This window comes from Propithecus coquereli, unplaced genomic scaffold (assembly GCF_000956105.1).
Source record: "Propithecus coquereli isolate 6110/MARCELLA unplaced genomic scaffold, Pcoq_1.0 Scaffold120, whole genome shotgun sequence".
NCBI lineage: Eukaryota > Metazoa > Chordata > Mammalia > Primates > Indriidae > Propithecus > Propithecus coquereli.
The window spans coordinates 5,318,185-5,330,291 of record NW_012136081.1 but is presented as its reverse complement, the minus strand read 5'-3'; the positions used below and the strand labels follow the sequence as shown (position 1 = coordinate 5,330,291).

At 39.9% G+C, this 12,107-nt stretch overlaps 1 protein-coding gene across 4 annotated transcripts in view; it reads left to right on the top strand.

Annotated features, from left to right (window-relative positions):
* The window catches only part of PPP6R3 (protein phosphatase 6, regulatory subunit 3), a 183,351-nt gene that overhangs the window by 141,297 nt on the left and 29,947 nt on the right, over positions 1-12,107 (top strand). For 3 of the 4 annotated variants that reach the window (XM_012665606.1, XM_012665607.1, XM_012665608.1), the window contains exons 12-14: positions 596-711; positions 2,774-2,859; positions 9,862-9,948. In XM_012665606.1, the coding sequence (XP_012521060.1) occupies positions 596-711; positions 2,774-2,859; positions 9,862-9,948 (289 nt within the window). The remainder of the gene's footprint in view (positions 1-595; positions 712-2,773; positions 2,860-9,861; positions 9,949-12,107) is intronic. The other variant, XM_012665609.1, reaches the window with a different exon arrangement.

Below are 12,107 nucleotides of genomic sequence, written 5' to 3'. Positions count from 1 at the left end.
CTGCCTCAGCCTCCCGAGTAGCTGGGACTACAGGCATGCACCACCATGCCCAGCTAATTTTTTCTATATATTTTTAGTTGTCTGACTAATTTCTTTCTAATTTTTAGTAGAGACGGGGTCTTGCTCTTGCTCAGGCTGGTCTCGAACTCCTGAGCTCAAACAGTCCGCCCGGCTCGGCCTCCCAGAGTTCTAGGATTACAGGCGTGAGCCACTGCGCCTGGCCCAAAAAACAGTTTTATGAAAAAAGATACAAAGTCACAGTAACATTAGACATCAATGAATGTTTGGCCTTTTGTAAGATAATATGTTATTGACAATTAATGATTGTTTTTGTTGTTTGAATAAACTGTCCTCTTGGGTGAGACTGCCATGTAATCTTAGAGTAGATGATTTCAGACCCCTTGCTCCCATGCTGCCTGGTTATACTCTGGCACCCTCCATTCCTTTCCTTCTCCCTCCTTTCCTGTCCATCATTACCTGTTTCAGTGCCCTCAATTTTTAGACTGATTGCTTAAGAATCCGTGGTGATTTACCAAGTTGTTTCATCATTCTGTATTGTCAGGAATCTGAATGTTTGTCCTTTCCCTCTTGCCAGGGCTGAGGGAGGAAGACGGCACGGTTACATGGGACACCTAACAAGGATAGCTAACTGTATCGTGCATAGTACTGATAAGGGCCCCAACAGCGCATTGGTACAGCAACTTATCAAAGGTAAGTTGTTTATAAAAGTTTACATTTTTGCTGGATCAGAGAAAAAACTTAAGAGTGAAGTAGAAATGTGTGTAGTGTTTCAAATAACTTTGTGGAGTTTCTATTTTGCAAATTATCTGTTTGAATGAGGTTCTTGAGAAGGTGTTTGAGCAGTGTAGTTCTTGGCTGTATCTCTGTTCATGTTTCTGCAGTCCTTGTAAAGCATTGGCAGGCTCGGCTGAGTTCAGCATGCTAGAGTCTCCACTGTCATTCTTAAAGAGCATTGCTCAGTGAAATGTTCTTTTTTGTATTTTGAGCTTGAAGTACTCATATGCTAGCAGTTGAGCCACTTGAGCTATAATTACTCTTTTTTTTTCTTTTGAAGGCCTTTATACAGCCTATAATTAAGTTCCTTTAACTGAATATTAAGGCACTTATCAGCATTTTTTGGGTATCTATCACTAAAATGATGGGTATTGGCTTATAAGGACTCTTTCTTTACTAACATTTCAATTTAATTAGCCCAAGGTTATTTGGAAGAAACTGTGTGGATGCCTTTTACACTGGCATCTGGGTCATGAGTCCATCTCTTCCAAAATGAGAGCACTAGGAGCTCTGTGTATTCTGGGTTTCTGTACTAGTGGTATTACTATTCCTGAGCCTTACTCTAAATGTAAAAAATCTTTCATCTCTGTGGTACAGAATTCAGTTGGCGTTAACTTGCTGAATGTATTTTCCCAGTGTATCCTTCTGTTTTTCTCTTAAGAATGTTTGTTTGTTCAAGAGGCTGTTACCTGTTGAATATGCACTAAAAGCGTAGTTGTCACCCAGTGACGGAACAGATGGGGTTTGCCCGCCTGTAATTTTGCTTCTTGAGAGGTATAAGAGGTATAAGCCTTTTCCTCAAGCCATGTCTCTTCACTGTTTTATCTTTATGTCCCTAACCAAGGAGAAATGGCCACGTAATGTGATTAAGTTTTTTTTTTTTTTTTTGAGACAGAGTCTTACTGTGTTGCCTGGGCTAGAGTGCCATGGCGTTATCTTAGCTCACAGCAACCTCAAACTCCTGGGCTCAAGCGATCCTCCTGCCTCAGCCTCCTGAGTAGCTGGGACTACAGGCATGCGCCACCATGCCCGGCTAGTTTTTTCTATATATTTTTAGTTGTCCAATTAATTTCTTTCTATTTTTAGTAGAGACGGGGTCTCGCTCTTGCTCAGGCTGGTCTCGAACTCCTGAGCTCAAACAATCCGCCCGCTTCGGCCTCCCAGAGAACTAGGATTACAGGCGTGAACCACCGCGCCCGGCCATGATTAAGTTTTTGAGATCAGTCTTTACCTATTGGAAGCTACTTTCCCAGGTAGTACATGTGTGCACCTGAGTTTGCACAGATGCATGAGTGTTTAAACCAGAATTGTCAAATGACAACTTTAGTAAGGCCTCCAAAATTACAGCCGTAGTTTTATTTTCTCAGAAAAGTAATTGTGTATCCTTTTCTTTAAAATTGTTCTATTGTGTATGTATCCATATGTTGGTCCATGACATAAGCATTTAGGAAACATTATCTTAGAGTAATTTGAGAGGCCAGTTTGGATTCTGGCTAGATGCCAATCAGAGCATCTCAAGAAAGTGTTGGGAGCTGTCATTTATAGTATTTCCTGAACTTGCTTGACTATGAAAGATATGTCCCCTCCCTCTTTAAAAACCTACTACCTTTCTAAAAAGAGCTTGTTGGAAACACACTTTCTAGGTTAAATTTCTACCAAAACATTTTTAGAAACTTGTTAAGTTCACAGAGCTGTTAAGTTCACAGAGCTGGTTAGGCTCTTGGCCTAATCAAACCTATGCTGTTGGGCAGGGGGTTCTGGTTTCTGAAAGTTTAGGAGATTAGGCTATGGGAAGTTGGATAACTCCATTCCTCTAAGAACACTGTCCTGGCTGTCACCCATTTACTCAGCTGATAGGGCTTGCTCACTATTCATAAACCAGGTGAGTAGGCCCACTCTTGGATTACCTGTTTACTTCATGTATCTGTGTGGAGGCCACTGTGGTAATAATGCTTTTTTTCCTTTTTTCATTCTGAAGATCTTCCCGATGAAGTCAGGGAGCGATGGGAGACATTCTGCACGAGTTCCTTAGGAGAAACTAACAAGAGGAACACGGTAGATCTAGTAGGTTTTACAAGGTTACATTTATATTTTTTCAATGCTCTTAGACTTTGCCCATTTATTCAGAAAGATGTAAAAGGTCTTCCATTTACCCCAGTAATTGTGGGCCAAGGATAAATTCATGTCTGTTTGCTAGGAAGAGAGGTCAGTATTCACAATATTCTTGCTAATTGTCCAGTCAACTCCTAATTACCTGCCTGGGATGACAATACGGTACTGAAAAGCCCCTGATTTCTACTTCACACCTTGTTTAGTTTCCATTTCCCTCTGTGCCCTCCTGCCTGAGCACCTGGAGAAAACAGCCTCTAGCCTTCCTTTAATTCACCTGGCTTTGTTGCCTTGTGCCTCAGATAACCCTGAGTGCTTAGGAAACTTAAATATTCCTTTGGATATTTTCTGGTATCATTGAGTTGGGTTTACTCTTATGTCAGATCATTCCCAATGGAGAAATATTTTGTAGATGACTTTGAAACCCCAGCTTTAAAATTTTTAATAGAATTGGTACTTTTAGTCGGGGAATAATGGCATTGATAATTTTTTATAATTATATTGGACTTTGGAATGTATTTTTTAATTTTTTTTACCATATTAAGTTTTCAGATAAGTATTGCTTTGTTTTTGTTTCTAAAGATGGGGAAAGCATTTTCTTTCTTAAGCACATGTGAGCTGATAATCAAAGAGGTAGCCTTTGATTATCTTGATGGAAGTAGTGCTTGACTCTACACTGAAGTATTGTTGTCTGGCATTTAATTCTGTATTTGAAATTTAGCAGCTTCAGTCTTGAATTTCTGACGTATGTATTAGGAATTGAATTAGAAATTGAACTTCAACTGTTAGGAATTCGATAATCTGGCAGCCTTACCTGTTCAGAACATAATTGGAACCAAGAGGGAAACAGGCTCTGAAAGCTACAGAGCAGTCACGAGACAGAGCCTGTGACACGCTCCCTGAAGGGGCCTGTGCCCACTGCTTTGTAGGTTGTCTACAAAATTTGGTTCTCTTTTTCCAGAATCTTGACAGAATGGTGGGTTAATGGCTTTTTAAGGTGGGTATAATGATAGAATTAGGAAGTATTAAGAGTTGGAAGAATTATGAAGTTGAGATAAATATTAAAAGGGAGCTATATGGGGTCATTTAATTTAAACAGGTATAATGGCCCTAGCGTCTCCTTGTATTATAGCCCAACAGAGAAATTAACATTTATACTGACAGCCCTGGGTCATCAAGGAAAGGTGGGTTAAGTCATTTTTAATGAATATGTGACCCACTGTAGATAGTTTTAGACTTTTTTCCCCAATCAAATTGGTTAAAATAATTTAAGCTGGTTTACATACCCCAGAATATCACCTAACCTGAGAGTTCTAGATCATCAGGGTTTTTATGTAGAGTGAAATTGTCTTATAGTGTTAAATTAAACCATTTAATTTTAGAGGTTTCCATATTGATTCCTTTGTAGGCAATGTAGTCTCCTTTAAGGGGATTTTTGTCATGTTTACTGTTGTAAAGAAATATTTAGTAATATTCTGATTTTGTTGGTGTAGTTTCTTTTGGAATTATCCTTTGATTGCTTTCAAAGGTAAAAGTCAAATGCTGTCATTATCAGGCTTTTAAAAAAAACCTCCTTAGGTAACTCAGGCAGATTTCTCTTGAGCAGTTCTGTAGTAAAAAAGGACTTCATTGCACGTCTGACAACACTCAGTGACTATACATGGTGTTGTCAGTAAAGCTGCCATGTGACTGTGTATAAATATTATTACATATATCTACACGGAGGGGTGTGGCATGCAGTGAAAAATAAGTGTTCAGCCCCTTGTAGATATTTACATCTGTGTTGAAAAAATTATGGGTTCCATCTGTCACTCAAATTGGAGCTCAGTTCTTTGCTTGCTGTACGTTGTGCCATCATACTTGGATTACATACACAATCCACGCTTAAACGAAACAGTAAGTTGCCTTATATAGCAAAAGTGGTCAGATTTATAGAGTCCCCTTAACATTGCTGCTATCCCCTGTTCAGTTAGCCCCACTCCATTATTTCGCTGTCTGTTGAGACTCTCAGGTTAATCTCAAGACCTCTTCAATTTTTTGGTCCCAAATCCTTTCTTAAATACCACCTCCATTTAGTCTTAAATCCTTCCAGTAGGAAATTTTGCTTGTAGTATTTTGAGGGCTGCAGATGTTCCAAATGTTTAAGGAAGCTTATATTATACATTGGTCCTAGGCCACCAAGGAGATTTTAACTGCATCTTCCAGGCTCTTCATTTTCCTGCCCAGATTGTTTTCAAGCTGTATTTCAGTGGAGTTGGATACCATGTTCCAGGGAAAATATACTATTGTAAATATTATTATAAACACAACTTGGTAAATACAGTGGACCTTGCCCTTGCCAAGTGACAAAGAGTGCCCACGTGTGCAGCGTGGTGCCCTTAACCTTCTTAACACATTCATCCCTGAGCTTGGCAGTTAAGTAATAGGCTGCTTATTCCCTGCTCCCCTTCCCAAATATGTAGATTAGGTACACTGCCCTGACTTAGTTGGTTTTAGGGTGGCTCAGATACCTCTCTGGGAATTATTTCAGGTGTATTCATAGAACTAGAGTCACCCTGTAGTTCAGCACCACATGCTTGAGTTGGTACATTGGTGTGTTGCCCTGGCTTGTTCTCTTTTCTGTCCACGACAAGGGTAGATTCGTATACACCCTGAACACTTACCTGCCCCACTGCCTCTAGGCCCGAGGACTTATTCATTTATGTTGGATAGGCTGTGCCCAGTCCCAGGCTCCTTTCACTTCGACTACAAAATTTAAATTAAACTCTCTCGGAGATATTTAAAGTGCTTTTTAATCTTTTGACTCTATTATGCCTAAATATGTGCACAGTGAATTCATATGCTGCCTATGCTTTTATGTTGAATTTTTTATGAATAAAAGTTGGTGTTTCAATTATATCAAAGACCTCCGTGTTTTGACTAAGCCTCCAAAGTGTAAAAATCAGAAAAGATTTAGATAAATTTATGTAGTATAAGAAACGTTTTTAAACTAACTTCAGAAAATTGAGTTTGTTTCATTTTCTGCCTTCCTCTCCAGCGTGGAAAATGTGTTTTAAATGTGTTGGTGCTTCTTTCCCATCATTGGTAAGCTAGTCGATAGAGGTTGTGTAGAAATATACGAATATGTGCATGTAATTAATTGCCTGGAGATTCCAGGTTGGGGTGGAACCTGAGAGCTGGTATTTCTAACCAGCCCTAGGTTATATTGATGCCAGGTGTCCACAGTGGGGCCACACTTTGAGCAGCAAAGAGTCACAGTCTTCCACTTCACTAATACGGGCCTCAGAGTTTAATAGTCACATCATACTTCTAATTTTTCCATGGCAACCTAATCAGCCAAGGTGAAGAAAACACCTTTTTCTACTAATAATGGTTAATAAAACTCTGATTTTAATATGAAAGAAGGTAATAACTCAGAAGCTTTTTTTCAATGCAACATTAAGAGTGTACTTCATTGAGAATACATGTAGCTTAAACTGGGCGTGCTGGCACGGGCCTGTAGTCCCAGCTACTTGGGAGGCTGAGGTGGGAGAATCATTTGAGCCCAGGAGTTCCAGGCTGCAGTGAACTTTGGTCACACCACTGCACTCCACTCTAGCCTACACTACACTCCACTCTAGCCTAGGCAACAGAGCAGGACCCCACCTCAAAAGAAAAAACAGTACATCTAGCTTGGCAAAAGTGTTCTTGTATACTTGTTACTTTCTGCTGTGTTTGTTTATTCTTATTTAGTGATTTATTAGTATTCATTAATTCAATAAATATTTGAGTGGCTACAATGTGCCAGACGCTGAAGGTAGTAGTACTAAGATAGGCAAAAATTCCTGCTTCAGTGGAGATGGATAAACAAATGAGTAAGAGACACATGCACACACATACGTGTCTCATATAGTCATGTGCCATATAACATTTTGGTCAACAACAGACCATATATGCAATTGTGGTCCCATAAGATTAGAATACTGTATTTTTACTGTCCTTTTTCTATGTCTAGATAATGTTTAGGTACACAAATACTTACCATTGTGTTACAATTGCCTACAATATTCTGTACAGTAACCTAGGAGCAGTAGGCGGTACCATCAAGGTTTGTGTAAGTACACTTGATGTTCGCATGACTACAAAATCACCTTTCTCAGAGCGTATCCCTGTGATGAGGTGACGCATGACTGTTTATGTTTCAGATGGTAAGTGCCCAGGGGCAAAAGAAGGGGAGGGAGTTAGGGAGCATTTGAGGCAGACTCACAATGGAAAATTACTTGGTGGAGGAAAATCTCAATGAGAAGGTAACATTTGTCCACTTGGAGGGAGGGAGTGGGGAAGGAAGAGCAAAGTGCAGGGCTCTGAGTCTGGGTGGTTCCCAGTGTGCACAGGGACTGACACAGTGTCCATTGTGGATGGAACAGAGTGAGCAAGGGAAAGAACAGAAGACTCGAGGCCAGAGAGGCACAGAAAAGCCAGAATTTTTATAGCTTTTTGGTTCACAGTGAGCACCTTGGTTTTTGATCTTAGATGAGAAAGAAGTCAATTAGATTTTGAACTAAAAAGTGATGTGATTTGATGTACATTTTTGAAGGATCACTGCGGCTACTGGGTTGAGAACAGACTGTAATGTGGCAAGAGTTCCGAGCAGGGAGACTGGTGAACTGCCTAACTAGCAGTAATGCAGGTGAGGGGCAGTGGTGCCTGGCACTCGGTTGCTGATAACAGACTTGCTGAGGAGTGATGGGATTTTAGGTTACGCTTGGATAGGGTGGACAGATGCGGGTGGCTTAGAGGAAACAAGGTGACTAAAGTTTTTAGCTGAAGAAGAAGAGTTTAGGTGACATTTACTGAACTGGAGATGCCTCAAAAGGCGTGTTTTTGAAAGTGTAGATCAGGGACTCGGTTTTGTATACATCCGAGTGATGAGCTGATGGGATTCTGATTAGCGAGTATCCCCCATGGGTAAATTAAGTAGCCTTTCTAGCTCATTTTATTAATGACAATTTCAGACTGGGATGGTATGAGGTAGAATCAAAATCACATCTTCCGTTAACATAACTGTGAAAGGTGTGTGTGCATTGTGTAGTTATTAATAACTTGCTAAACCTAATTTCCTTTTGGACAAAAAACATTTTAAATACCTCCCAGGATTGCTTCGAGGATACAATTTAAGTAGAACATGTAAAGGGGTCACAATGTCTGGCACATACATAGTAGTTGCTCAACAAAAGTTAGTTTCCTTCTCATCTTTAATGAGTGGTAAAATCTTAATTACGTGGGAAACGTAAAATTATAAATGAGGATGCATAGTGTCCTTAAGACAGCAAGACTTGGCTAAGAGTAGCTAACTCTGTTTTGTTCTCTCTTGTTCAGTTCATGTAGCTTGCTCTTTGAATTGTCTTCTCTTTCTGTGCCCTACCCTGGGTTTCCACCCCTAACACACACACTGGCTTAGCGTGATATCTGCAGTAGTTTGCCAGTCAGGTGGCCCAAAGCTTTTCTAAATCCACCACAGTACAAGCACTTGACCTGCTCGTGAATGTAGTCGTCCCATACGGTGCCAGCTGCCGTGACCAAGCAGTATTCCACACTGCCCTCTGCATTCTGGCAGGCTTTTCTGGAACATCCCCATCCCCACTGCTTTCCCTAGTAGCTCACTAAAGCTACTTTGACTCAAGGCAGGTGCCCTTCATTGATCACAAATTCTACCTTTGATTTCATCAGGCCAGATTCACAAGTAGAATGGGAGTGCTTTATACCTTAGGGAGGATGGAGAGGGAAGTATTGAAAATACCGGGTTATTTTCACTTGGACTTAGTTCTTTGTTTTTTGTTTTTTTTAACCAAAGATGATCAGACAAAGGGAAAAGATTAATCTTATCCAGGCAGTGGTTTATTCACAATTTTACAAGCCATGCACTGTACAGACCTATCTGGATTTTACTTTGGGCTTCTTGAACCAATGTCAGAACAACTTCACAAAACAGACCAGGACAGTTTCTGTTAACTCCAGGCCATTAGGCATAGCCTCAATAGTTGGTAGGTGGCAGCAGCTCATGTCTTCGCCTAAGAACAGTGTACCTACCCAAAACACTTCTAAGAAGTACAGGATAAGTAACTCAGAGACTATAGTATAAGTTACCCTTAAAAAAACAATACTTGTTTCTAGAATTTTATTATCTGTTCATATTTATCACTTGCTATATAACAATTACTATTATTAGTACTGTACTTATTTGTATATCTTGATTTCTAATTGTTAATTCACTTCCCCCTAATATTGTGTGACATTGATAAATTAATAAAAATCACTTAACCGTTAATTGGTGAGCAGTTCATGTTTGTGTTTTTGCTTCATTCCTGAGACTTGGTTGTAAGTTCTAGGGGCAGAGGTGTACATTTTCAGGGGCAGAAGATTTGGGGTCTTTTTATAAGCAGGGAACTATTGACTCAAGTTGTATTTAGTGCTTATGGACAACGCTTTTCTTAATGTGGGCAGGAAATTCAAGAATTTGAAATGAAATGGTTATATTTAAACCTGACCTTTCTAGTGGCTCATTAGTAATCCCTGGGGATGGCAGTTTCCCCCTACAGGCCTGGCACTCACAAACTATTTTTATGTGTCATCTATGCTGTTATTCTACCTTTCTTTTGGTACACATTTAACTGGAGATAATTATAAAAATCACTTAAACGGAGTAACACATCTCTCTTTTTTAAAATCTGTTTTCTGGTGATATTAGTACTGAGGCGTGAAATAACCAGAAGTGGAGTGGACATCACAGGACAGGCAGCCAGACCCAAGTGGAGTGTGCCCTTGAAGGATGGGGTGGGTTTGACAACTGTGACTGACTTTTGTTTTTTATGTTACGAATTGAGAGCAAAACTAAATGTGATTTTTCCATAACAATGCTGATACAAATGTCCAAAACTTTTCTATGTTAAATAGTGTTTTACATTTTTATGCATATAGGTTACAACCTGCCATATTCATTCATCCAGTGATGATGAAATTGACTTTAAAGAAACGGGTTTCTCACAGGATTCCTCTTTGCAGCAAGTGAGTCATGCCTAAAGCTTTGCTTTTTGTTTTTATTTTAAATGCTTAGTTTAGTTGCCATTTATGAATCAGCTTCAAAATCAGATTATGTATTAGAATGTGATTTGGGGTTGCTTATTAGTTAGGCATTTAAAAAGCATTTAAAATAGGAAGTTTTGGGTACATGAGAGAGAGGTTTATATTGATTATGTTTCCAGGGGATGTTCCATACTTGATGATAACAGTGATGAGTTCAGTAAATTTTCAGGTGATTTGAATGAACTGAATAGTCAAGAAGTCGTCTCACATGTGCTCGTTATGCAGACCTTTTCAGTCGTTGGGGTGTTGCTTAAAGATTTGTGTAGTAGAGATCTGTGGGTAAGAATACTAGAAATGAGACTTTTAAAAATGTAAGTAAAAATAAACTTTTACCAATATCCCTGAACCAAATGGCTTGTTAAAATGATCCTTCCCCTGTTAATGGTATGTTTCCAAAATCTTCAAGTTCTATTTTAGTTACATCTAAGTTAGGTTTTAGTATAAGTAATTCATTGCCACGTCTACCCTCTGGCCCCCAAATTCGTCTCCATTTATCAGCTGCTTATTGTCTTTGTGGGGGAAAACAGGATATAAATAATAAATGTACTGATTTATCATCTATTGGTGGTTCTTGGAGAAGTGACAAATAATTTTAACTTCTCTACTGGGTATCAAGTTGGGAGCTAAAAATAGAAACCCTTTTGCAGGTGATCAGCTATTCATATGGAGAAGTTGTCCTTAGCTAGGACTAGAAGGTCTTGGCGTGTAAGTTGCTTTGCCGTGGCAATAGAATTAATGGGGACACTTTTCCACGTGGCGCTGACTGTTGCTTGGCTTCTTTTTCTTAGTCTCTAAGCCTCATCTTTTGCTGGGGCCAGGATGAGGCTTCTGATGCTTATGCTGGCCCTGTCTTTCGGCTTACAAAGCTCCACGCCATACTTGGTTTTGATACTAAGGCTATTTAGGAGCCATCTTTTCCATATAGGCCCAAAATAGCATTTTAGCGCTTAGTTGGCTTCTCTGTTGATTCTTGACATTTCTGCCCTTCGGAGAAGTCAGTCTCCCGAGGTTAGGGAGCACCCAGCCCACATGGGTGCTGTTGAGCAGCAGCACTTTCTCCAGGAGCGCAGCAGCCCCCACTACCACCGGTCTTGCCTTGCCGTTAGGCGGCACTGGCCACCCGGCTGGTCCACCAGGGCTCTTTGTGAGCCCTGCAAGCAGCCCTTTCCCCCGAGCACTTTGATGTTGCTCCGGGAGGCACTTGGACAACGGCCTCTCTCCACTGAAGCATCTGTAGAGTATTTAAATAGTCTGGGATTCAACCGGACATGAACCCAATTGCTATACATTGATCCACCCCTAGAATAAAGCTTGGTGATATAAAATGTAAATTATCAAGGTGATTTTGTACCTGTTGAAATATAGCTTTCAGCTGGCGCAGTGACTCTTACCTGTAATCTCAGTACTTTGAGAGGCCAAGGCAGGGGGGAGCCTAGGAATCTGAGGTTGCAGTGAGCTGTGATCACACCACTGCACTCCAGCCGGGGCAACAGAGCAAGGCCCTGTCTCTTTAAAAGAAAAGAAAAGAAAGAAATACAGCTTTCAGAAAAAGAATGCCCTAAACTTGGGACTTCGAGCTATTGATTTAATCTAGAATTAGTTAGGTTTTTTTGCTTCTGGAAAGTGGAGTCCCTTATTTCCATGCTATCTGGTTCCAGGGTCCTGTCTGTTCTGGGGAGAATTTTCTTACATCATATTGTGTGTTTGAGTGACTGCCGATATGTATATGAAGTGATCCGAGTCACAAAACTGCCTTACTAACCCAGCCTTCACCAAGCTCCTAATCTTGTGAATTTTATCCACTTCACGTAAACTTTTAAAAGTGGGAGGAATAATTATTTTTTTCTGATTGACAAGCTTCCAGTAAACTTTGCTTTGCGTGTTTAAACTATAAACCAACCATGGATCATTTTGAAAATAAGAAATACGTTCCAAAGCAACTTTTTTAAAATTTTGAGAATGTAAGTCTAGGTTGATTTAAGAGTTTCATCATAGTAATCAGAGTATTAGTTTATCAACTTCAAGTTCTCATTCACATTTGAAATTGGGCCTCATATAAATAAAGTGTGGAGAGAGGTTAG